Raw genomic sequence first — 25,733 nt, forward strand, 5'->3', positions numbered from 1 at the left:
TGAGGCAGAAAGTTTTGTCCCTGATTAGCCTGTGCAAACTGCACAGGCTAATCTGGGATGACACTTTATGCACATGCAATAAGCCATGTTTCCCCAGAGCAAAGCTTATATGTATTTCATACAAGAGACAAAATTGTGCATGTTTATAGCAAATGTTGACACAAAACAGGCACTTGAAAACCATTGACAAAAAACATAGATGGCCAGTTAAACTACCTTTGACCAGTTTAATTAAATTTATTCAAAAATAAATAACACTTATGATGTAACAACTATACACATAATGTACATATTTTCCTTATTCCTTCAGCAAAACTGCTGTGAAACCATTTATTTTTGTCAGCATTAATTTTCGCAGTTTAAAAAATACAATACTGACGACAAATCATGTAAATTTCCACAATATGTACCTTATCTTCCCTGGACTCGCCAGCAACAGATGAGATCTGAGGTTGAAGGGAGAGAAGCGTGTCGAACATGAGTCGTGTTTCCTGGATCTGAGATTGGATATCTGCGTTGGGATGCTGCCCAAAGGCCTCAGGGTGGTCAATGTTTGGCAACATGCTCACATATTCCTTGTAGGACGAGAGGGGGCCGTCTTTAGGAATGTAGTATGTCACAAGTGTTGACAGCCTAAAGAAAAATAAAATAAAATAAATAAAATGAAATAAATCAATGAATGAAAGGGATAACTTTTCTGATATATATAATTGATGTAACTCTAAACTAGGGTTTTTCATCCAGTGCTTATTCAACTTAAGCTTCTTTAAACAATGTTTGGCAAAACCAACCCACTAGGAGTTTAGCACACCCAAACAAGAGTTTGGCAAACCCAACCCAAAATGCAACTTACAAGGGTTTCCAAAACCCAAACCTTAAGGGGTTTGCCAAATGCAACCCATTAAGGGTTTACAAAACCTGGTCATCTTTTACACAAGAAAAGCCTAGTCAAAAAAGGTAAAAGTTAAACAAATGTTTGTCATATCATATCAAATGGTTGAAAATATTCACCTTAAAAGTTGTATTTTCCTTTTTTATTTTACTGATTTTGTTACTTCATACTTTTAATGACTACATAGGCACGAAATGCTTTCATACATGATTTCAAGCCTCTGATAAACATGTTGCGTTTACTTACTACCAGCATACACAAACAGTTTTCCAGCTAGGATTTGAAAATGGCAGGGGGGGGGGGGCTATTTTGTCAAAAGGGCACTTTTCGGTGCGCAGTATTATGTCAAAAAGCACTTCCGAGCGCGCAGTCGTATCCGGAATGCCTATTGGATATTCATTTTCATATTAAAAATAATCGTTAGAATATATTATTTCCATTATTATTAATCCATGAAAATAAAATGTCTACAATGAGTAATAAATAAATATAAGTGTAATACGAGATTAATAAATTATAACATGTCTACCATAAAAAATAATAATTTTTTTTGGAATAAAAGGGCAGGGCGGAGCTTAGTAAGGGCAGGGCGCCCTTCCATTTAGGCCACGCTTAAGTACTGCAAACACCTACTGGAAGAAAGGAGTGTTGATGGAGTTGTCGTTGAAAAAGTCTGCTATGTAGGTCATGAGGAGCCTTCTGTCCCACTCGTCAGTCACGTGACCTCCGTAGTTGATTCCCGCTATCAGATACTTGAGTGCATCCCACGGGCTCTCGTCATAGTCGTCCAGGTAGATACTCAGCAGGTTCTCTGATACCTGTAGAAATAACGCTTGTATTGACCTAATGACCTAGTTTTTAAGCTCACATGACCAAGGCCAGTTTGTACTTGGTATTTTTTATGTTTAATTATGCTAGAACTCTGGAGTAAAAGCTAAGTTGTTTCTGGGATAAATGTTCATACGAATGAAAGTATTTGAGCCTTGCCTTAGAAAAACTGGGTTAATGCATGTGTGTAAAATGTTGTCTGAGATTAGCCAGTGCTGTCTCAGCGCAGGCTCAACAGGGATGACAGTTTCTATTTTTGTGGTATTTTTCTTTTAAGGAAGCATCTTCGTAGCAAAAATACAGGTCAGGCGAAAACTGTCATACCTGATTAGCCAGTGTAGAATGCACAGGCTAATCTGGGACAACATTATATGCACATGCATTTAAAACAAGTTTTAATATTTTTCCATATAAGCCTCATATAATTTTGCTTTATGGAGCCCATATTTCATTTTAATCATCTAGGTTGATACTCAGCAGGTTCTCTGTTACCTGTAAGCATAATGATAGTAATGTATCTTCAGCTTGATTTCTTGACCCACTGGTTCAAAACTTAAGTTGTCAGTTAACTTAACCATGGTTCAGGTTTCCCTTTTTTGTAGGTGTGAATTTGCTATTAAGGCTTATTTCTTTAGCACGTGTTAATACTTTGCGTTGATTTTGACAAATGAAATTTTTTATCAAGGATTGCCAAATCTTCCACTGTATTGTACCTTCATCCTAACATACCAACAACTTTCTCTCTTGGCCTACTTCATAACTCAATTCACAAACATCGTAATCACATTTCCAAACCAAACATCGTCAAAAGAAACTTCACTGACCTCAAAATCTGAATCGTTGAACTCGTAGGCTATGTTCCAGCCCAGCATGAGGAACTTCTTCCTCTCAAGCAGCACGGAGTGGAAGTAACAGAGCGCGAAGAGCAGCTTTTTGTACTTGTCCTGCTTGTGGCATCGGCTGAACTGCTGCTCTGTGATCAGGTTGTAGAGACGCTTGAGGTTGGCCTTCAAGCCCTGCAAGTGATGTGAATAAGGTAAAACTATGGTTTGATCAGCAATTTGTTTTCCTTCTGTATAAAGTACCAGAAAACGGCACTCTCCCGATTGGGTAAAAAATGCAAATTTCCCAATGCAGTATAAAAGATTAGCTTGTGCATTCTGCTTTTATTGTATCTTATGTTTAAAGGAAGTCTGTTCTTAGCAAATAAACCATTTTATGAATAAAGTATCTTCCGTTTAAAGGAAGCCTTTTCTAAGCAAAATTTGATTTTATGAAGAAAGTGTCCTACCTGATAAGCCTGTGCACATGCATTAAGCCCCATTTTCCCAGAATGTGGCTTATATAGAGATCGAGCTTCCCTATGGCCCAATTTACATTTAATTACCCCGTATCACACAGGGTAAGAACGTAAAAAAACGTGTAACAAATAATCCAATACAACTAAGCCACCTTTGATATGAAATAACCCCCTTTCCCACTCAGAAGCAAAGTTAAAATGGCTATGTGCAAACAGCATAAAACCAGAACAGCCTGCGAGTAACTCGAAGTCTGTTCAGGTTTCATGCTGTTTGCTGCTCATCAGTAACTAAGGGTTGGAACTGAAACCTTTAAAACTTGGATCTTGTAAGAATGGTCTTGAATTAGATGTAACTTTCAAAGGCACTACAAACATGTCAAAATATGTATCTAAGTGGTAAAGGGTTATGCATACCTTAGGTGGCTCCGTGGTCATCTTGATGCCAGTCTGCAGAATGGCAATGGGGAACTCCGGGTGTGGACTAGAGCTGAGCCAGAGCCTGAACTCCGGGTGAGGTTCCTCCACCTGCAGCTGTTCTACCAGCTTGTCCAGCTGAGGCATCCAGCTGAGGGACAGGTGGCAGTTGGCAAGGAATACCCAGTTACCCTGCAGGAGAGAGAGGGAAAATAAGTGTTACATTAATATGGCCAGCTGAGGGACAGGTGACAGTTGGCCAGGAATACCCAGTTACCCTGCAGGTGAGAGAGAGAGAGAAAATAAGTGTTACATTTATATGGACAGCTGAGGGACAGGTGGCAGTTGGCCAGGAATACCCAGTTACCCTGTGGTAATAAGTGTTACATTTATATGGACAGCTGAGGGACAGGTGGCAGTTGGCAAGGAATACCCAGTTACCCTGCATGAGAGACAGAAAGTAAGTGTTACATTTATATGGCCAGCTGAGGGACAGGTGGCAGTTGGCCAGGAATTCCCAGTTACCCTGCAGGAGAGAAAAGGGAAAATAAGTGTTACATTTATATGGCCTGTACTTATTTCACCTGTACTGAACTCTCTTACCCCCTCGTTGATCATTCTCATGGCTATGGGTGCCTAACCTGCCCTTGTTTTGAGCCCCTAATTGCATCTGTACTGACCTCTCTCACACCCTCCTTGATCATTCTATAGGCTATGGGTGCCTGACCTGCCCTAGTTTAGAGCCCCTATTTTCAACTGTGCTGACCTCTCTCACACCCTCCTTGATACTTCTTTTTGCAATGGGCCCCTGACCTGCCCTAGTTTAGAGCCCCTAATTTCACCTGTACTGACCTCTCTCACACCTTCCTTGAACATTTTTTTGGCAATGGGTCCCTGACCTGCCCTAGTTTAGAGCCCTAAATTTCACCTGTGCTGACCTCTCACACCCTCCTTGATTATTCTCATGGCTATGGGTGCCTGACCTGCCCTAGTTTAGAGACCCTAATTTCACCTGTACTGACCTCTCACACACCTTCCTTAATTATTCTCGTGGCTTTGGGCGCCTGACCTGCCCTAGTTTAGAGCCCCTAATTCACCCTGTACTGACCTCTCTCACACCTTCCTTGATCATTCTTGTGGCAATGGGCGCCTGACCTTGACCCAGTGACAGCGCGTGAAACCTCTGGGCCATACCACTCTGCTCTGCCAGCTGTAACAACCCACTGGTTGGGTCCTAAGAATAAAAAGCAAATAAACATTATTATTAAATGTAGAGTCCAAAGAATTATCAGAGAATAAATATTGTTATTAAATGTAGGTTTGTAAGAATAAATAGAGAATAATTATTATCATTACATGTAGTATAAATAGTGGCATACATATTGATAAACAAACAAAGTTAATAAATGAGCCAAACTCTGGTAAAACAAGACTTACCGGTAATGCATGTAAGACTTTTGTGCATTAAGTGTCGTCCCAAAAAGTCAGCATAGGCTAATAAGGGATGGCACTTTCTGCTTCAATGTCATTTTTTGAAAGATGTCTCTTCTAAACCAAAATCAAGTCTAGATAGAAAGTGTTGTCCCTGATTAGTCTGTGCAGACTGCACAGACTAATCTGGTATTACAGTTAACACTTATGCATTAAGCCCCTTTTTCCCAGAATGTGGTGCATACAATTAAAGTGAGTATATATTGTGGCATAAATATGAATAAGCAAACAAAGTTAATCCATATTGATGGATAAAAAAAGAGGGTGGCTAAAATTTAGAATGTTAAAAAACGACGGTACAAACTTGACACTTACCACCCCGGGTGAGAGCACAAAGATGAGCGGCGTCTTGGTACTCGAGTCCCCGACCACATGCTGCATGTCGAGCACGGGCGGCTCCACGAATCTCGAGCCCAGATTGTTGGTGATGAAAGAGGTGGCGCAGAACGAGACGCGGTCAGGTCTCAGGGAACGGATGATAAGCATCTTCTGCAGCTCGTTGCACGCATTGTCCCATTCACCTGAACCACAAATTGATAATTCCATTAGTTTAGTTTTAGCCTATTTACTTCAGCTCAATTGCATTTAAAGCCTAAGGCTCATTCAAATCCTCTTGATAATAGGCTATTTGCAAACAGCATAAAACCAGAACAGCCTGTGAGTAACTCGCAGTCTGTTCAGGTTTTATGCTGTTTGCTGCTAATCATGCAGTACCAAAGGATTGGAAATGAAGCCTTTAAAACTTGAATTTAGTATAAAGGTCTTAAATCAAATTTAACTTTTGTAAGGACTACAAATGCATCATAGACGTATCTAAGTGGTAAAGGGTTAACACAACAACAACACCTATCTCAGTCTCACCTGGCAGGGCTGTGTTCTCAGGCTCATTGGCCGTGTACCAGATGTTCCAGTCACGGGGGTACTGCTCGAACGACGTGATGATCCCGTGGAAGTTGGTCAGCTTCTCCAGCTCCGTGATGTTGTCCCAGGCAACGTCCGACAGCCAGCCCGAGCATGGGTTGTCCATCTGATTCTCCCTGTCAATAACCTGAGAAAAAATCAAGCAAGGTCACGGTCAGTTTTATACCCCCATCATTAATTAATGATTTAAAACCTATTAATTTTAGCTCTATTGCATCAAAAGCTCTAGGCTTATTGAAATGCTCTCTAGTCCATTTCCTGGTCCAAGAACCATAACTTTGGTAATTTTGAAGACAAAATAATCAATGGGCACTAACTCTGTAACTTTGAAGTGTCTGGTGTGATTTTATGTCAACAAACATTTGTAGAATATTTGTTGAAGATTCAAGATTGAAGTGCTTGACTCTATTAAATGGTTCTACCTACATGTTAGCCTTAAGTCTCACCAACCTTTCAACTATGGAGTTTTTCAATTACCAGACTCTATTGACAAGTTCTATCCATTTGTTAGACTTGAGTTTCAACACTCCACCTAGGAGTTTTTGAAGCGCTAGACTTAATTGACGAGTTCTACCCAATTGTACGACTCGAGTACTCACCACTCCGCCACGGAGGAAGAAGTTGTATTCGTCCATGTTGAGCTTGCCAGCGTGCTCGAGAATCTTTGCGCACATTTGGAACGAGAACAGCAGCTTGTGGCGCTCAAAAAGTCCACGACAGATGAACCTGTAATTGTAATCATACGAGAACTGGTTTAAAGCATCTTTCATATATAACTTGAATGCATCAACACAAATCATGTTCAGATGTTTTCTTAAGTCTCATAAAATCAATAGTTTATAATTTACATCTTTGAACATCCCAAATACAAACAAATGCTTTGAAATCTGGAGTAATTTTAAAATTTAAATTACAAAAACTGTCGTATATGCCAATGCCAATAAAAGTTTGGAAAATTCTGTATTAATAAATTGAAAAAAAAACACAACCACTAACTAACCAAATTTAAGGAGTTCCACCAAGAAATCTCACCTGTAGATGGCGTAGGTGTGGTGATCGTTGAGGTTCACGATTCTCTCCTCCAACTTTGCGCTGCGGGGCGACTTGTCAATGGATAGCTTGAACTGATCTATGTACGAGTCCAGAGAGAACTGGTACATGGGGTCTATGCGACCCATGTCGTTGAGCACAAAGAACAGGATGGAGGCCCTCTCAGCTGCCGGTCGGTATCCCTGAAAGGGCATAAATAGAGATTAAGTTGACATTTGACAACGGTGAAGAGGTTTTGAATTTAAACTTTATGTGTTCAATTTGAACCTTGCTCTGCGAAAACAGGGTTTAATGCATGTGCCTAGCCAAGTAAAAGTTTTGTCACAGGCAAGCCTATGCAGTCCACACAGGCTAATCAGGGAAAACACTTTTCACTTGTATTGTATTTTTTGTTTCAAGGAAGTCTCATCTTAGTGAAATTCCAGCTAAGGGGGGAAGTTTTCTATTTGATAAACCTGTGCTGACTGCACATGCTTATTTTGGACAACATTTTTTACACATACATTCAGCCTGGTTTACCAAGAGCGCAGCTTAATCGTTTTGAAGACCTGGGCTTTTATTTTTATTCAAATGGAAAACTTTAACCATTCATAGAAGTCCTTAAGTCTCTGGTTAATCTAGACTTTACTTTTGCTAAGAAAAGACTTCCTTTAAACAAGGCATTCCATAAATGTTTCCCGACTGCTCTGGCTCATCTGAGACAACATAATACACACATGTATTGTGCCCCATTTTCCCACGGCTAAGATTACTGTGAAACAGTGTTTTTTCCCACATTTTCCCACAGCAAGGCATAGTCTTTTTTTTCACATTTTGGAAATGTGGCCTTTCATTTGGGAAAAATCGTATTTTTACTTAAATTGGAAAGTTATTGATGTTGTTGTTTTGCTTACAAATGCTTCAAAAGAAGTGAGAATAAAAGTGTAACTATATTTACCAAGGTACCGCTTATAGAGCTGGATGGGAGATGAACTGAATATTGAAATCTAAATTATTTTTTTTATTTTTTGTTGTTTTTTTTGGGAGGGGACCTTCATTTGGCAATTATTAAATCTAATTTGGGAAAAATATATACTTTTTTCCATTGGGAATGGTATTCGGCCCCGTATTTGAAAAAAAAACACTGTTAAATACCTACCTCTCTGGCAGCGTCAATTTTGACCTCCGTCTGCTCTGAGATCTGTAGCTGCTCCGAGACCTCCTGGGATGTCACCTTGGAGGCCTGCAGCGTGTTCACCAGCTGCTCGTCATCTAGCAGGGAACCCTTGGTCTCGTTCAGCAACCTGGACAATAGGATAAATGTTTTGGTTTATCTTTCAATAAAATAGGTAATATGGTGTCCGCCTAGCAACCAGAAGGTCACAGGTTTGAGCCAGGAAACGGACTCAAGAGTGTTTCAGTAAGCCTTATGCTTTTAATCAAATTGAGCTGAACTAAATAGGTTTCAACTAACAAAATAAGGTTCAATCAACACTGTGAGAGCTAGTAAACGGACTTGAGAGTGTTTCAGTAAGCCTTATGCTTTTAATCAAATTGAGCTCAAAAAAAAGGTTTAAACAAACACAATAGGCAATACTAGAGTATGATTAGTTCAACACTTCAACGATGTGGAAAAGAGAGTATTTGTTTATCATTCAGGAGTGCTTACCCCCAAGAAGGGACCCCTTTGTGTTCAGCAACTTGCCAATGGATAATAGCAAATATTAAATAGATTATTATAGAACAAAATGGCAAAAATAAAAGAGTTTTGATGTTTCATTCTTCAAGACCTTACCATTTATCAAATAGTGAACTTATTGTCTTGCATACGAAATTCACTTTATTTGTGTTGATTATCATTCATCAAATTGGGAAACAGTCTCCTCAATGACATAAACATGGTGCCCGTCTAGCAACTGGAAGGTCATGGGTTCAATCCCCACTATGGGAGCGTTCTTTCAATCTTTCCCTAAAACACCCTGTACTGGTTCTACCGAGAAAATTGGGTTGAGGGTGTTCTTTGATGAGACTCAGGCTTTCAATTCAATTGAGCAAAAATATATAGATTTAACCCTTTCCAACTAAGAAGTAAAGTGAAAATAGCTATGTGCAAACAGCATAAAACCAGAACAGCCTGCACGTTACTCACAGGCTATTAAGGTTTTATGCCATTTGCTGCTCATCAGTATCTAAGGTTTGGAGATAAAGCCTTAAAAACCTGAATCTAGTAAGAAAGGTCTTAAATTAAATATAACTTTCTAAGGAACTACAAACACGTCGAAATATGTATCTAAGTGGTAAAGGGTTAAACTATAAAACAGTGACTGGTTCTCCCCGTGCCCTACCGTAGAATCTCGTCCTCAAGTTCCACCAGTTTCTTCTTGCCGTCTGCAATGCTCCTCACAAGGCTGTCCTTCTTCTCCTCCAGATCTGGCCTCTCCTTACCAACAACGATACCCAGCAGCTGGGCCTCCAGACCTATAATAATAAGAAGAATAATTATTTTTAAATGTGTACTGGGAAAACAAGCAAATTCGTTGAATTGATATCCCCAGCCAATATGCTTCTGGACACTCATACCAAGTTTCAATGAAATCCGCCAAAGCACTTCCAACATATGGCTCCGGACACACAATTATTTTTTTTGTTCAAAATACAAAGGGCCATAACTCTTTTATTAACAGATGGTGTACAATGTCATTTGGCGTGCATCATCCTCTTATCCACATATATACTCATACCAAGTTTCAATGAGATCCGCTAAAGCACTTCCAGGATATGGCTTCGGACACAAAAGTGCCAGCTGGACGGACCGAAAGACGGACGGATGTACAAAGCCAAAACAATATCCCTCTGCCTATGGCGGGGGATATAAAGGCGTAATGCATGTGCTTAGAGTGTTGTTCCAGATAAGCCTGTGCATACAACCCTTTCTGATTTTATAGTAATATGGTTAAGACCCAAATTATGTGGTATAAAGGTATTAAAAATTCAAGAGTTGAATCATTTTTATTCTAGGGATCTGTGTGTGTGTCTGTTCAACAAACAATGATTTGACAAGCACTGTCTTCCATAAAAAACAATATAAAGAAGTGAAACTCCAGTTGCTCCAGCAGTATTCCTAATATACACAGGTTTGTGGTCCTTTATTTACGGCAAGTAAACCATTGCCAAAACAGTATGGCACAATACAATTATTTCTCTTAACAATCTCAGCTTACCTTGCTCTTTCACGGCAAAGTTTACTATGGTGGTCTTGGTGGAGATCTCTGGCGTGTAGTGCGGATTGCTCAGCTTGGTCGTGATGTAGAACCGGAACTCCGGGTTGTACTCAATCTCCTTGTCTCCGATACGGATCATGTACGCACCACCTGCCGGGAGGAACAAGATATTTGGTTCAATTTGATATAAATGAGCTGCGCTCTTGGGAAAACAGGGCTAAATTCATTGCGTAGTGTCATCCGAGATTAGCTTGTGCAGTCTGCACAGGCTAATCAGGGATGACGCTTTCTGCCTAGACCAAATTAATTTTAGAGGATACTTCTTTTAAACGCCTCCAGTACATCGAAAGCAATCAAGAGTCAAAATTGATGAGGACTGGATGAAAAGTGCTGTCTAAAAGAGCAGAAACTGTTGAGGCAAATTTTAAATAAATGATGTGTCTTAATTCTGCAGTTCCTAGGGTTAAGCAATGCGTGTAATACATGGAAGAGAACGGTAAGAGCCAAGAATGTTTCATCCAAGGGAGCTAAAGCCTCCTTACCAATCTTCATGAGAGATTTTTTTAGGACTGTGTTGAGGGAGAGGTCTAGACTTTCCTGTACATTCTTTATTATCATAAATAGCCCACAGCTTACTAGTTTGGTTTAAGAATAATGTTCATTTGTTTTATTGTTGTTGTTTTTTAACATTTTAAGAAAAAGTTTAGCCGATTTGTTGTGATCATTTAAACAATACACACTTTCATTTAAGGTAGGAAAGACTTACAAAAAATACATTAATTCTTGTTAACTATTCCTTCCTAACACTTCTTACCAATCTTCATGAGAGATTTATTGAGGACGGGGTCCAGGGAGGGATCCAGGCGTTCCTGTACGTTCTGCAGAAGAACAGGGAGCCCAAACTGGATGGCCCCTTCCAGGGTCCGCATGTAGTCCGTCTGCTGCAGGTCAATCACCTTCAGGTTCTGGGGACAGGAAAATTTTATTAAAATCAATACAAAACAAAACACAGATCCTTGCAAAAACATATGTATTCACTAAGACAAACAAACTCTCAAATGTCAACCACAAAACACAGCTATGCCAAAAATAACCAAGATACTGACTAAATTAAATAAATGGCATTGCCAAAAAATCATGTTTTCAATGCTTTGCCAATTGATAAAGTTTAATTTAATTAACTGTGCTTTCTTTCACCAGCTACGTCTTCACTTTAGCCAGGCTCGCTAACGCACGCATGCAGGCATAACACGCCATATTTCTGCTCAATACCTATTTAAAACACTGGTTCTTGAGCAGAAAGAGTTTTTAAACTACTTTAGTAGTGACCTTGACCCAATTACCAGCCCCCAAATGGAATGCCACAAAATGTATGTGCACTAACTACATCCAAACTAAAGTTGTTGTTTTTCTCTTTTTATTTGACCTTGACACATGACTGTAACCAAACTGGCAGAAAATGCCCAAGTTAGATCTTGATTGACCAAAGTTGGTGCATACAAACTAAGTTATTGACAGAAACAGCATATTTCACTCCGCCCCAAGCTCAAAACCTGGCAAGCCATTTGCCAATCTAATAAACTAGAATTTATAACTTCATTGAGAACCTGGTTAAAACACATATTGACCCACAGAACAGACTGTGACCATATAAACCCCCCCAAAAAAACCTGTATCAGAAATAGGCACTTGACCCTTTGTACAATTTTTTTTATCCCTTTCTTACTCAAAAGCAAAGTGAAAATAGCAATTGCAAACAGCATAAAACCAGAACAGCCTGAGAGTAACTTGCACTCTGCTCAGGTTTTATGCTGTTTGCTGCTCATCAGTATCTAAGGTTTGGAGTTGAAGCCTTAAAAACTTGAATCTAGTAAGAAAGGTCTTAAATTAAATATAACTTTCTAAGGGACTACAAATGCGTCAAAATAAGTATCTAAGTGGTAAAGGGATAAGACTGATGACTTCAGTAAGTGGATAAGTGTTATGCTATGGCCAGTAATTTCAATTAGCTTGTGTGTTGGAATGTTGGCCATTATCAACAGTTTGAATCAGACACTGAGGAGAAAGGCCGTAAAGTGAATTTAGTTTCAACCTTTTTACTTTAGCTTGATTGCATCGAAAACCTCAGTTTCTTGAAACTCTCTCGAGTCCATTTCCTGGGACTAGAACCAGTACTTGGCTATTCAGGGGGAGGGGGCTAAACAATGCACCCACAGTGGCAATCCAACACGTGACCTCCTGTTTGCTAGGCAGACACCACATCCAATTCACCACAGGACAAAGAGAATATTATGACCAATTCTAACTCAAGTTATGGCTGGCTGGGGATCAAACCTGCGATCCTCAGGTTTACGGTCCAGCACTCTCCCAACTGAGCTAGGCGGCCCAATATATATGACATGTCTAGACTTCATTATAAATATCAGCAAGAGTTGTTACACAAAGATATTGACTTGCTGTAAAACATGAAGCTGAATGTTGTGCAGGCATTTTATATAGAGAAAACTTTAGTGAAGGGTATAACAAAACATTAAGATATATTAAGGCATATATTCAGACATATATATATTCACACTCGTGATACAAAAAACAGAAACTTGTGTACATTAATTATGTTCAATTGATATTTTACTGAATTTCAAATACAAAAATACAGTATACCTAGTTGTTCATGGAAAATGACAAATAATTATAATGATTACACCTCAGGTACAACATTTGACAACAGTTTGTTTTTTCCTTACATTGAAAGGATTCCCTTCTCGTAAACTAAGCTAAAAGGGGTAAATTATATATACCATTAATTAAAACGAACTTATAAATTAATTTTTAAATTCTATTATATTTGAAAAAAAACATTTCAATACTTTTTTAAACAAACATGACTTAAACTACAGCCCTGCTCTCTCAGTTATGTTTGAGTTATTTCAGACAGCAATTTATGGATTACTGGGAATGAAAAAGCGTCTCTACACTTAACAGTGATGAAATACTAGAAGTTCCAATTTTATCACTAGAGAACTGTGGAAGCAGTATTTTGCAATACTGCAAATATTTAATGCAGATTGCTGCACCAACAGACTCACCTATTTACTTCCATCTACGCTCTCTGAAAACTTAATTTGTGGGATTAAAATAAAAACTGAGTTCCATTCAATTGTTAAAACCTAGTAGCTTTGTGTAGGGAAGCATAATGACATTATGAATACTATAAAAAGAGTGAGCCTCGTTTGGAGAAAAACTGGTCTAAATGCATGTGCTTAAAGTCTACACAGTCTTTTCAGGGACGACACTTTCCGCCTAAACTAGTGATCATTTAGAAGAGACGTCCTTAAAATGTTTTTGTATAAGAATAATATTATAAGTGATAAAATAACAAATAAAAATTTTCCACTGTACCCGTGAGGCCTCCATGTTTTTGATCCACTTGATTGCCTGCCCCTGTGGGTCCACCATGAGGGGCCAGCGACTGGCACTCGTCACTATGACACCGTTCTCCGTGGAGAAGCTGTCGCTAGGCAACCCCTGGATGTTCCAGTCACGGACATTCGTCGGCTTGGCCATGAACTTGCAGAAATCAAATCCTGGGTCACATGGTACACCAAGTTTCTTCACCTAGGTTTGGAAACAAATATACTGTACTTTACATTGTATATCAAGCAAACCATGTATAACGTCCAACCATGTATAATGTGCAACCATGTATAACACCCAACCATGTATAATAACCAACAATGTTTAACGACAAACCATGTATAATGCTCAATCATGTATAACGCGAAACCATGTATAACACCCAACCATGTATAACACCCAATCATGTACAATGCTAATCATGTTTAACACACAACCATGTATAATGTCCAACCATGTATAATGCACAACCATGTATAATGCACCATGTATAATGCACAACCATGTATAACGCACAACCATGTATAACGCACAACCATGTATAATGCCCAACCATGTATAATGCCCAACCATGTATAACACCCAACCATGTTTAACGTGCAACCATGAATAATGTGCAACCATGTATAGTGTGCAACCATGTATAGCGCACAACCATGTATAACGCCCAACCATGTATAACGCACAACCATGTATAACGTGCAAACATGTATAATGTGCAACCATGTATAACGCACAACCATGTATTACGCCAATCATGTATAATGCCCAACCATGTATAACGCACAATCATGTATAACGCACAATCATGTATAACACCCAACCATGTTTAACGCCAACCATGTGTAATGCGAAACCATGTATAACACCCAACAGATATTTAAATGCCAAAATGAAGAGAATGAACATGATACATTTTTCACAAGTTAGCAGCCAGAATGGCTTACGCGCACCAATTATTTAAATTGAATCTTGGGGGTCTAACAATGCGCATAATACATGGTAATGTACAATAGTAGATGTAGACTGTTAAGCAAAATTATTCTATGATTTACAGAGCAGACTAATGAAATAAAACATTACGGAAATATAAGAAAATAGAAACACAAAATTTGCTATTTATGCTGATTGATTTATCCTTATTTACATAATTATTTCCTTACCTCCGCTAGCCAGACTTTCTGCACCAGTTCGTCACGGTAGTTTGACAGGAAGGGTCCGATGTAGGACATAAAGGCGGCCGCTATGAGACAGTCTCCAATGAGGAAACCCAGTCGTTCCTCCAAGTCTTTCACAGTCTGCTCCCAGCGTACCCTCTCGCCAGCAAGGCCTGTAAATATTGGGAGTCCATTACTGTTTTGCATAAATGTTTGTTTGGCTGTTTGTATTAATGTTGTTGTTTTTGTATTAATGTTAATTTGGTTGTTTGTATTAATGCTTCTTTGGTTATTTCTATTAATGTTTGTTTAAATGTTTGTATTAATATTTGTTTGGTTGTCTATAGTAATGTTTGTTTGGTTGTTTGATTCATGTTTGTTTGGTTGCTCGTATTAATGTTTGCTTATAAAATAATTATTCATGTAAACTGAAATTTTTATATTTCTGTATTCCTTATTCAGGAAACAAGAAAAACTATTTATACTTAAACAGAGAAAATAATAAATAAACAGTTAACCACCAATATTTCTGTATAAACTATCGGAAAAACTTAAAATAAATTAACGGCAAATGGTCTATACACCAAAAGTAATACATTTATAAATTTTGCTACTGATACTGTTAAACACCGATATTAAACCACTTAAATTTTCCTTCTAAAAAATTGGCAGCAAAATGTCCATACCTGATACCAGTTTAGCGGCCCTGTCCAACATGAGTTCGGTGTGTGCAGCCTTCCTCTTGAGCTCCTCTTTCTGGTCCTGTTTCTCCTGGTACTGCTTCTGCAGTTCAGCCATCTTGGACTCAACCTGGACATGGTAGGAAGCTATTATGATTCGAGCCATGCATGTGTGTAAAATCTTGTCCTAGATTAGCCTGTGCAGTCCACATATACTAATCTGGGACGACACCTTTGGCCTAAACTGGATTTTTGCTAAGAAGTGACTTCCTTTTAACCAAAAATACAACTAAAATGGAAAGTGTTGTCCCTGATAAGCTAGCGAAGTCCACATATACTAATCCAGGACGACACTTTTGGCCTAAACTGGATTTTCGCTAAAAAGAGACTTCCTTTAAACCAAAAATACAACAAAAGTGGAAAGTGTTGTGCCAAATTAGACCAAGTTTTGCTAGAGTGAGACTTGTATGATTTTCATCATGACAACACTTCCTCTCAGTGCAAATTTTTATTCAAATCAGCAATCCCCTACCAACTGAGCTAGGCTGCCAAGTGACCAGGGGTGATACAATTTAAACATGATTTTCCTCATGACACTCTCTTGGATTTAAAGCTTATTTTAGCTAGATTTTATTAAAATCACTTGACTTTTTTAGGCATTATTGAGGGGAAAAACGAGTAATCTGTGTAAAGACTGGGTGGTATGAACAAATTATATACAAACACATGTACAAACTTACCTCAGCAAGTTTGGCTTTTGCATCACTGAGCGCGTCCTGTTTCTCTTTCAGTTGAGACATGGCCGCATTCAATCGTTGTTTCTTAGGCTCAACAACGCGATAGATCCGTCCGTACACCTCCATAGCGCGGACCCACATGCACAGCGACTTGGCTGCTGAGGAGACTCGCCCTATGATCTCTGGTTGAAAGTCCGTCTGGGCTACGTACTGCCCAATTTTCTTGAGGACTCGGTCAGTGATGTTGTCCTTGTCAAAGTCCATGAGCTGCTTCAAGAAATTCTGGTCACCTGTATGAGTAAGCTATTTATGAATATTCTTTACAAAATTCTTAATCCTGTGTTATCATTTATTAAAAGTAGTTGTTTTTTTTATAGATTATCACAATTAGGATGAGTATGATTTTTTTTTTAATTCTTTACAAAATTCTTAATCGTGTGTTTTCATTTATTAAAAGTAGTTTTAATTGTTTATCACAAAGTATGAGAATGCTATCTTTGAATATAATCTTTAAAAAATTCTTAATAGTGTGATTTCATTTATTAAAAGTTACACGTTTAATTGTTTATCACAAAGTATGAGTATGCCATTTTTGAATATTCTTTACAAAATTCTTAATCCTGTTTATTAAAAGTAGTTTTATAGATTATCACAAGTTATGAGCATGCTATCCTTGAATATAACAATCATGTATCATCATAGAATGTTCATAATCATATGTTATCATTGAATATCTTTTATATATCATTGAATATTCTTTATATATCATTGAATATATTTTATATATCATTGAATATCCTTTATATATCATTGAATATCCTTTACATATCATTGAATATCCTTTATATATCATTGAATATCCTTTATATATCATTGAATATCCTTTATTTATCATTAAATATCCTTTATATACCATTGAATATCCTTTATAAGTAATTGTCACCATTTAAAATTTATTGGTATATTCATTACCAAAACAATTCAAATTAATTCAGAAATAATTGACTTAATGAATACAAGTATCCGTGTACACATAATTATCATATATGTTTAGTTCTAACCCTCACACACATAAATATCTGTGGTATAAGTGACAAAACAATGGAAAGGGTAACATACACCAGAACAAACAAAGCTCCACTTACCAATGATGATATAAAATAACCCAGAAAATCTGTATTCTACATTTATACTTAGTGCCATAAAATGATGTTCAACATATGTTTTGTTCATTTAATTTGCCATGTTTAACCTTCAATGAATGGTGCCAAAAAAAAAACTTAAATAAAAATGAATCCCACTTTTCTGGGTTTTTTTCATTCAAATCGGGTCCAGTAATTGGCCCAATTCCCAATGGCAAAAAGAATATGTTTTTACCAAACAGGAGCTAAAAATTCCCAATGGAAGATTTTTTTTTTTGATCTAAATATTTTGTTCAACTCCCATCCATATAACTAAGTTCAACCTTAGTAAATATAATACTGAAAACACTTGTTTTCTCAATTTTGAAGTCAAAACGCTGCTTATTTTCCCAATCCAAAGGGACCCCGCCCCATTCCCAAAATGGTGAAAAAACCCACTGCTCTTGGAAAACAGGGCTTAATAAACATGCATAAAGTTTTGTCCAACATTAGGCAAATCTTGGCTGATACATGTACATTACGCCTAGAGTGGATTCTAGAGTGGATTTTTTTTACAAAGAGACTTCATTTTTACAACAAATACCATAAAAGTGGAAAGTGCCCTGATTAGCATTTGGAGACTGCACAGACTTATCTGGGACAACACTTTAAAATGCGTTAAGCCCAGTTTTGTCAAGAAAAACTCCCAAATGATGAACAGCAGTATATTTGTTCATTTAATTTTTCTATGTTTGACCTTTACTCAATAGTTAAAAAAATCCACATAAATAAAAAAATCATATTTGTTGCCAAAACAAGGATACCCTCAAGGATTAAAAAAAACACCTTAATTTTGAATGTTCTTTTTTTCATATCGGCTATGTAACAAACCAAGCTGTCGTTTTGACTCCGCCCAAGTGGGTTCCTGTCCCCGTAAAATCATGACGGCTTCCATAACCTTCTCGACCAACACTGGCGGTCGTCCGTATGACTTGATTTCCGTCATATCCTTCTTGTTCAAAGATTCTAAGGCCTGATGGGTATCAAACGAACATTGTGAGATTCAGTCAAGCCATGTTTGTTTTTTGTACTTAATAAAGCCATTCCCTGGTAAAATGGGGCTTATTGCATGTACGTAAAGTGTCGTTCAAGATTAGCCTGTGATATCCACACAGGGTAATCAGGGACAAAACTTTCTGCCTAAACTGGATTTTTGCTGAGAAGAGACTTCCTTTGAAAAGCAGAAAGTGGGATCCCTGATTAGACTGTGCAGACTAAACAGGCTTATCTGGGACGACACTTTACGCTCATGCATTAAGCCCAGTTTTCCCACAGCCAGTCTCATTCATTTTTGTAACAGGTTAAACCTACCGTTTGTTTTCCAGCAAATAGACCTACAGTAAATGTGTGTACAATTGGCAATGGTTCCTTGTTTATAAAGATCTATGTTTTCATGTAAGAGTCTTAATTTGTTGTTGATGATGTAATTACCAGTTCTTAACTTAGAAATTTATGGTTGTTTATTTTTCATTTCAAATAATGTTTAAGGTAAGCAAGAAGTAACAATTCATTTAAAATCTGAACTGATTGTTTTTAATTTAGTGTATGATTACATTAAGTGTATGTTCAATATCTTTGTTTTGTATATAAAAACATTATGGCATTAAATATGACAATTGTTAGCATATTTCAGACATTTATAAAAAGGAAACCATTACCAATTTTGCTGTGAAATAACTTAAGAAACAAGAAATTTAACAGTTAGTGTTAGTAACAAATTGGTTTTGCAATAAACAATAACACCCCTTCAAACTGTGTATACAAAAAGCAAAATAAAAACAACATAAGAACTCGGCCATTCACAAAATAATGATTTCAAATGTTAACACAAAATACCCAAGATGATGTTATTTTTAAAAACATCTATAACTGACAACAATATTAAATTTAATGTAAATTTTCAAGTCAAATAATATGACAATTGTGTTATTTTATTTTGTGATAAATGCCAAGTTCTCTCTGCGTAAAACTAAACAAGAAGGCCACAGTCCAATGCAAAAAGTAACAACAAAAAAACAAGAGGGCCATGATATCCTTATAGCGCTCCTCCAAATTCAAGGGTACAACAATTAGTATATATTTAACCTGGTGTTCTTGTATTGACTTCAGTTGTAAGTAAAATATTCAGGCTAATTTTCTCAATATTAAGGTCACAAAAAGGCACTCATTTAAAGTGGGAGAAGTAATTTTGAAGAAAAACCTTTTGACTGAGTTTTCATCGAGATTTAATCATAAATGGGGCTTTTAATGTGGTAAAGAGGTTTTTCAAGGACTTGACCCAATAACCTATTTTTTTACTACACTCAACCCAGATTCTAAATTTGCCTAGATATTGTCAAGATGAACATTCCTTAAATGCTTTATCAAGATTAGATGGTAAATATGGCCTATAGAGTGGAAAAAAGGGTAAAGGTTGACACCGCATGACACACAACGGACGCCTGGCATTGACTGAACACAATTGCTCCCCTTAACAACTTTGTGCTCAGGTGAGCTTTAAATACCACACATTTACATTATTTAATATCTGTATGTCAATTCTATTATCAATTTCAAATTTAATAATGAAAAATAAATTAAAGAATGGTTAAACATATATAGTTATTTTCTTTTTGTATTGTACTGTGACCAAAAACAATGTCTGTATAAAGATGATGTTTGATTGGTTCATCGTAAAATGTGTTTGCTAAAAATGCTGTTTTCTCTGGGACAAAAATGCAAATCATTATTCTATAAAGCTCAAACAACATTTGTCACTACATTAACATACAAATCTGTGTCTGTCAAAAATATTGCCACCATAAACAAAAGTTGAAACCTTTAAGCATCTTTATATCTATACTAATTAATTAATGAAATTATTAATTTCTTGAATTCATATAGATCTAGATGTACATAATTAATATATAATTATATTACAAAGCCACCCATTGTTAGATAAACAACAATTCCGATGCTTGAAGATTTCAACTTAAACATGAAGCTCAGTATTATATGAAGTAAAAATAAAACTACCGGTACAAACTCTAAATAGACCTGTGATTTTGCATGATTTATTTGTAAATAACTGCGTTTGAGCTTAAATGGGCATATAGACAGCTATTAAAATATTACATTACTAAATAAGATTAATATGTTCAGTATTTAAAAAAAGGTACATTTTTTTCTATTAAGAAAAAAAATTATCCCTAGAACATTTCATGAAAAGTGAAAAACAATTTGTGTTTGAATTATTTGAAAAAATGTTGATATGCAGATTTAACTTAAAAGAGGAAATATCTGGAAAAATATATTACATATTTGATGCTTTATTTAAACTTCACATAAAGACCTTGCATCAGAAGCACAAGATAGTGTCACCAAGAAACAATTGAAGCTGCAAAACAAAAGCATCTGGGTAAAAACCAAAAAATACAACTTGGGGGTCATAAACATACACTCTCTGATTAAAAATGCCACACCAGATGACAAGTGCGTGAAGCCCCAACCACCGGCGTGTAAAATCGTGAGACTGGGTGGGGTGGGAGGATAAAAACCAACACAAAAGCCAACAAAAACATGGAAAAAGGGTAAACACGTCTCCGTAACCCAAGCATTGTGAATTACCGAGCTGTCGTTTGGCTTCGGACCATGTGGGGTCCTGACCGCGCAAGATCATAACCGCTTCCATGACCTTTTCAACAAGGGTCGGGGGTTTTGCATACGATTTGATTTCAGTCATGTCCTTCTTGTTCAAGGATTCTAAGGCCTGTTTATGCACAATGTACGAAATTGTAAAAACTGCCGAACATACACTTTCTGGTTTAAATAGTTGTTGCAATAGCATACTAAAAGGAACTTTAAATCAGATGTTTCCCTGTGAATAAAAAGGTAAATTAAAACATACTTCAAAGCTTGAGCCTCGCACAATTTATATTTTTCTCAACCCTTTACCACTTAGGTACGTATTTTACCACTTACCGGTAGATACGTACTCAGGGGTGTCAATTGTCCCAAATTTGAAATCCGGAAAATTAAGCCGTAGGATAAAGGGAAGAGAGGGCCCAACCCCCCGAGCCCTAGCTTATTGTCCTTTTTTTTAATAGTCTTTCTAGGTGCAATTTCTGGTAAGTACAATGCGAAATATTATAAACCAAACCATCCGTAACACCGCAGGTGTAATTGTCATTCTAAACAAATGATAATAAGAACTTCGAAATAATATTAAAATCGACAAACCAGCGTATCCGAAAACGACTGTCCGAAAACATGTCGCGATACATCATTTGCAAATGAAATGAAATGTGCATATCGTTTGACTGCAGAAAATGAAAACCAGTAACCAGTAACCTAGCAAATACGCAGTCAATATATAATTTCATTAACATATTGTTTTAAAATATGATTTTGCAGTTCTTTACTTAGCCAGTTACTGCTCAAGTCAGTGCAAGCCGCTTACCAATCAGAAATCAATTAATAAAATCGGTACCAAGCGCAAATGTCCGGAATGCAGACGATGCTATAACAATATTCGTTCTGAAATGATGCCGCACTAAAAGAATGTTGTCCCTTCCCCCACCCGCCTTAAACAAACTCATCCGATTTACATTCACCTCAAAATCAACCATGGACGGCTCAAATCCGGATTTCCGGAATAATCCGGAAAATTGACACCCCTGGTACTTTACCACTTAGATATGTATTTTACCAATTTTAAAGAAGTGAAACTCCAGTTGCTCAAGCAGTATTGCATTCCTAATATACACAGGTTTGTGGTCCTTTATTTACGGCAAGTAAACCATTGCCAAAACAGTATGGCACAATACAATTATTTCCCTTAACAATCTCAGCTTACCTTGCTCTTTCACGGCAAAGTTTACTATGGTGGTCTTGGTGGAGATCTCTGGCGTGTAGTGCGGATTGCTCAGCTTGGTCCTGATGTAGAACCGGAACTCCGGGTTGTACTCAATCTCCTTGTCTCCGATACAGATCATGTAAGCACCACCTGCCGGGAGGAACAAGATATTTGGTTCAATTTGATATAAATGAGAAAACAGGGCTAAATTTATTGCGTAGTGTCATCCGAGATCAGCTTGTGCAGTCTGCACAGGCTAATCAGGGATGACGCTTTCTGCCTAGACCAAATTAATTTTAGAGGATACTTCTTTTAAACGCCTCCAGTACATCAAAAGCAATCAAAAGAGTCAAAATTGATGAGGACTGGATGAAAAGTGCTGTCTAAAAGAGCAGAAACTGTTGAGGCAAATTTTAAATAAATGAAGTGTCGTAATTTCTAGATTGTGAAACAGTAACCATTAAAGTCTTCTCAACTAACTTGTATAATTGGTACCAGAGTGTCTTGAGAAGACCGGGTTTAATGCATGTGCGTAAATGATTGTGACAGGTTAGCCTGAGCGGTCAATGTCCTTGCATAAAAGAGCCATCAAGGTAAGTGGATATGCTGTTTGTGTCGCTTCACAAGCTTGCCCACAAGCAACTTTCAACACAAGACACCATGAACTGGTTCAACCTGAAGGACTGGAAGGACTCTCAGTAATCCTTAGGTCTTGTAAGCAATGAAGATAATTTAGTGAAGTATACAGCTTATGTAAATAAATGGCTTTCTATTTGGCTTGATGCATTCTGTTTGCATAAAATACCCTGTTTACCTCAGTACCTTAACGTCGATGCAGTATCTCTGGACTAGCTGCATGTCGAAGGCGATGGGCTCGATGTAGTAACGGTGGTTGTCCCACTCACACTTGATCAGGCCGGCGGATGAGAGAATTTACTGGGCTTTCGTCAACTTTTGAATTTGAAAAAAAGACGTTGGAAAATCCTCATTTCCTGGGCTCAGATTTTTGAAATGTTCCCATTTTCGTGTTACCGTACCAAGTATTCCTTGCAGAAGTATGCCCCGAAATGTTAATTTTACAAGTTGGTGTGCGTTATACATTGATACAACGCTAGTCTGACTGCTAATTGTGAAAAATTCATTGTGTAATCGAAACTGTTCCTGATGGGCGCCATGCTTGTTGTTGTTGTATGCGCGGGAAAACGCGCCGTAGCGAAAAGTAGAATTTACTACCCACAAGAAACTCGTCCAGTCTGGTTCCCACCTCGCAGAGCCTGGGTCCCGCCGTCAAAATAGCGAATGCTACAGCGGGTACGACTACGAGGGGAGTTTGTGCTAATGATTTTTTCGCACACTATGGTCGTCTTTTTTATGTTTGCTTAGTATGTGTGACCTACAGCATGTATTTGCTGATAGTTGGCAATAATTGGTGACCTTCAGCGATAAACTATAGTATGCCAGCAATTGAAGAAGATGGGAGAAAGGCGTTTACCGGCACAAATGAATGTCGAGTATCCGTATCACGTCTTTAATTTCTTCAAACATCACATCTTTTTCCACAAATGATGAAAGTGCGCAATTTTCGTGCAAACGCCAACAGGCTCTTGTTGCAACAGTTGCTGCCATTGGCTGCTTTTCTAGGTGAAAATCCTTTGCTTAAAGTTCCACTTTCACTTTCATTTCTAATTTCAATTTCATTCGGATCTCTGCCGGGTACCAAACAAAAGAAGCAATTATGGAAAGTAGTTCCAACATGAGTTAGTGTTGCCTGTTTACTTATTGGTAACTGAAAGGAGACATAATGTGCATAAAATGCATAAATGTATGTTAAATGCAATATGCAGTAAAATGCGAGTACTAGTTGCACCATTGGCATGCAGCGTACGCCTTAGTGTCTGGGCATGCGCGTATGGTGCGTTTAGTATGTAAATTTTGGTAAAACACACAGACATATATACATACATGTACATATATCTCCTTCAGCACGTGGTGATTGTGAAAAGTAGTGCCTATTAATCAAGAGGTCTCTTTCTCTTGTACGAAAAGCCATTTCGCGATCGTCCCTTTCCTTTTGAGTTTTTTTTTACTGTATGCTTGTTCTGCAACATTTGTGCTGTCATTGGGGGCTTCGTTGAAAGATAACGTTTGTGGCGCGTTTTTAGCAGTATTGTGTTTGTGTTTTTGTCGAAATGTCACTGCCGAAACCACGAGGGCTCTAGCATTATGGCAATTTTCTTCAAAGTTGCACGACCCATTTACAACGTTCGGAATAAGACATTCATCTTTTACCTGATACAAGTACTAGCCCTGCACACTCTGATGTAAAGACATGACAGGAAAAATGCCGTACACGTTGGCCGTTCAATTATGAGAGCCCTTTAGGGAATCGGGAACTATAATCTCGACCAGCCAAGCAGCCTCACATTGTATATTGACCGAAGCCGAAGGCTGAGCTCCGCATACAGATTGAGGCTGTCTGACTGGTCACTATTAAGGCTGAGCTCCGCATACAGTTTGAGACTGCCTGGCCGGTCATTTTTTTGCAGTTGGACCCAAAGTAGGTTTTCTACCGAAACTGTTCGTCCAGTGTATCGATCAGTGTATTATCAACGATTTTAGCATCAAACAATGTTTCAATGTTTCAAAGTTCACACTGATAACTTCGTCCGTAACTAACGGCCGCACTGTAGAAAATTAGGCCAAGATTCACACCGTTCGGCGAACCTATTTCGCTTTTCGAGTTATTTAAAACTCGAAACACCTGCATTAGATATGAGTCGCATAATGGGGAAAACCGGGCTTTATGCATGTGCGTAAAGCGTCGTCCCAGATTATTCTGTGCAAACCGCTCATGCATTAAGCCATGTTTTCCTTTCATGCGACCCTATTATATCTATATCTCAGCTGTCACGAAATGCTTATCCTGTTCAGTAAGTACTGCATCAGCACAATTCATTTGAAAGACAAAATGAGCCTCGCTATGGGAAAAAAAGGCATGTGCATGTCCTTTCAGCGCAGTGGTTGGTATACACGCTTCTCACCAAGGCGATCCGGGTTCAATCCCAGACTCATTTTTGGCATAACGCGAGTAATTTAGTATCTTTACTACAGTGTTAACGTTTTTTTTATAATGCAAAACTGTTTGATAGAATTAAGAACATGATATTGAAGCGATATATGCGGAATGTTATGTCCGTATCATTTGAACCATAACCTTGTTTGAAAGTTAAAAAAAAATACTTTAGAATTAAACAAACAGATGTTTAAATCTATATGCCTATGACCACGCTGATCACGAATTCGTTGGAAATTTTAAAATATCTAAAGCCGTTCAAACGTTATCCATTTAAAAAAAAAAAAGAAAAAATACATATGTATCACATAATACAAAAATTTTTTTTTTTTAAATAAACATAAACAGTTTATAGTGTTGTTTAAAAGTTTGAAAAAAAAATGAAAAAAAAAAAGAAAAAAGTTATCATCAAAACATATTTTGCATTAAGCACCCTTTTCATAGACCGTCCCATTTACGTGCACAATTGAAATACGCTCGCTCGCTCTCTCGTTCGCTCCATCGAAATCAAACAATAAGATAGTGAAATCCATACGAATTTGACTCGCTGATCCGAATCCG

General features: G+C 37.6%; 1 protein-coding gene across 3 annotated transcripts in view; it reads right to left on the reverse strand.

Annotated features, from left to right (window-relative positions):
• Nucleotides 1-22,236, reverse strand: part of LOC127847813 (dynein axonemal heavy chain 2-like) — a 49,877-nt gene extending 27,641 nt beyond the window's left edge. For 2 of the 3 annotated variants that reach the window (XM_052379994.1, XM_052379991.1), the window contains exons 1-19: nucleotides 22,100-22,236; nucleotides 20,872-21,013; nucleotides 16,088-16,374; nucleotides 15,354-15,477; nucleotides 14,674-14,840; nucleotides 13,496-13,711; nucleotides 10,911-11,061; nucleotides 10,097-10,246; nucleotides 9,221-9,353; nucleotides 8,035-8,179; nucleotides 6,879-7,078; nucleotides 6,446-6,572; nucleotides 5,787-5,973; nucleotides 5,241-5,446; nucleotides 4,543-4,668; nucleotides 3,435-3,626; nucleotides 2,545-2,736; nucleotides 1,526-1,710; nucleotides 411-633 (exon numbers count right to left, since the gene is read on the reverse strand). In XM_052379994.1, the coding sequence (XP_052235954.1) occupies nucleotides 411-633; nucleotides 1,526-1,710; nucleotides 2,545-2,736; nucleotides 3,435-3,626; nucleotides 4,543-4,668; nucleotides 5,241-5,446; nucleotides 5,787-5,973; nucleotides 6,446-6,572; nucleotides 6,879-7,078; nucleotides 8,035-8,179; nucleotides 9,221-9,353; nucleotides 10,097-10,246; nucleotides 10,911-11,061; nucleotides 13,496-13,711; nucleotides 14,674-14,840; nucleotides 15,354-15,477; nucleotides 16,088-16,374; nucleotides 20,872-20,986 (3,126 nt within the window). In that variant the 5' untranslated portion in view covers nucleotides 20,987-21,013; nucleotides 22,100-22,236. The remainder of the gene's footprint in view (nucleotides 1-410; nucleotides 634-1,525; nucleotides 1,711-2,544; nucleotides 2,737-3,434; nucleotides 3,627-4,542; nucleotides 4,669-5,240; nucleotides 5,447-5,786; nucleotides 5,974-6,445; nucleotides 6,573-6,878; nucleotides 7,079-8,034; nucleotides 8,180-9,220; nucleotides 9,354-10,096; nucleotides 10,247-10,910; nucleotides 11,062-13,495; nucleotides 13,712-14,673; nucleotides 14,841-15,353; nucleotides 15,478-16,087; nucleotides 16,375-20,871; nucleotides 21,014-22,099) is intronic. The other variant, XM_052379993.1, reaches the window with a different exon arrangement.
• Between the last annotated feature and the right edge of the window lie 3,497 nt (nucleotides 22,237-25,733).

Source organism: Dreissena polymorpha, chromosome 10 (genome assembly GCF_020536995.1).
Source record: "Dreissena polymorpha isolate Duluth1 chromosome 10, UMN_Dpol_1.0, whole genome shotgun sequence".
NCBI classification, from domain to species: domain Eukaryota; kingdom Metazoa; phylum Mollusca; class Bivalvia; order Myida; family Dreissenidae; genus Dreissena; species Dreissena polymorpha.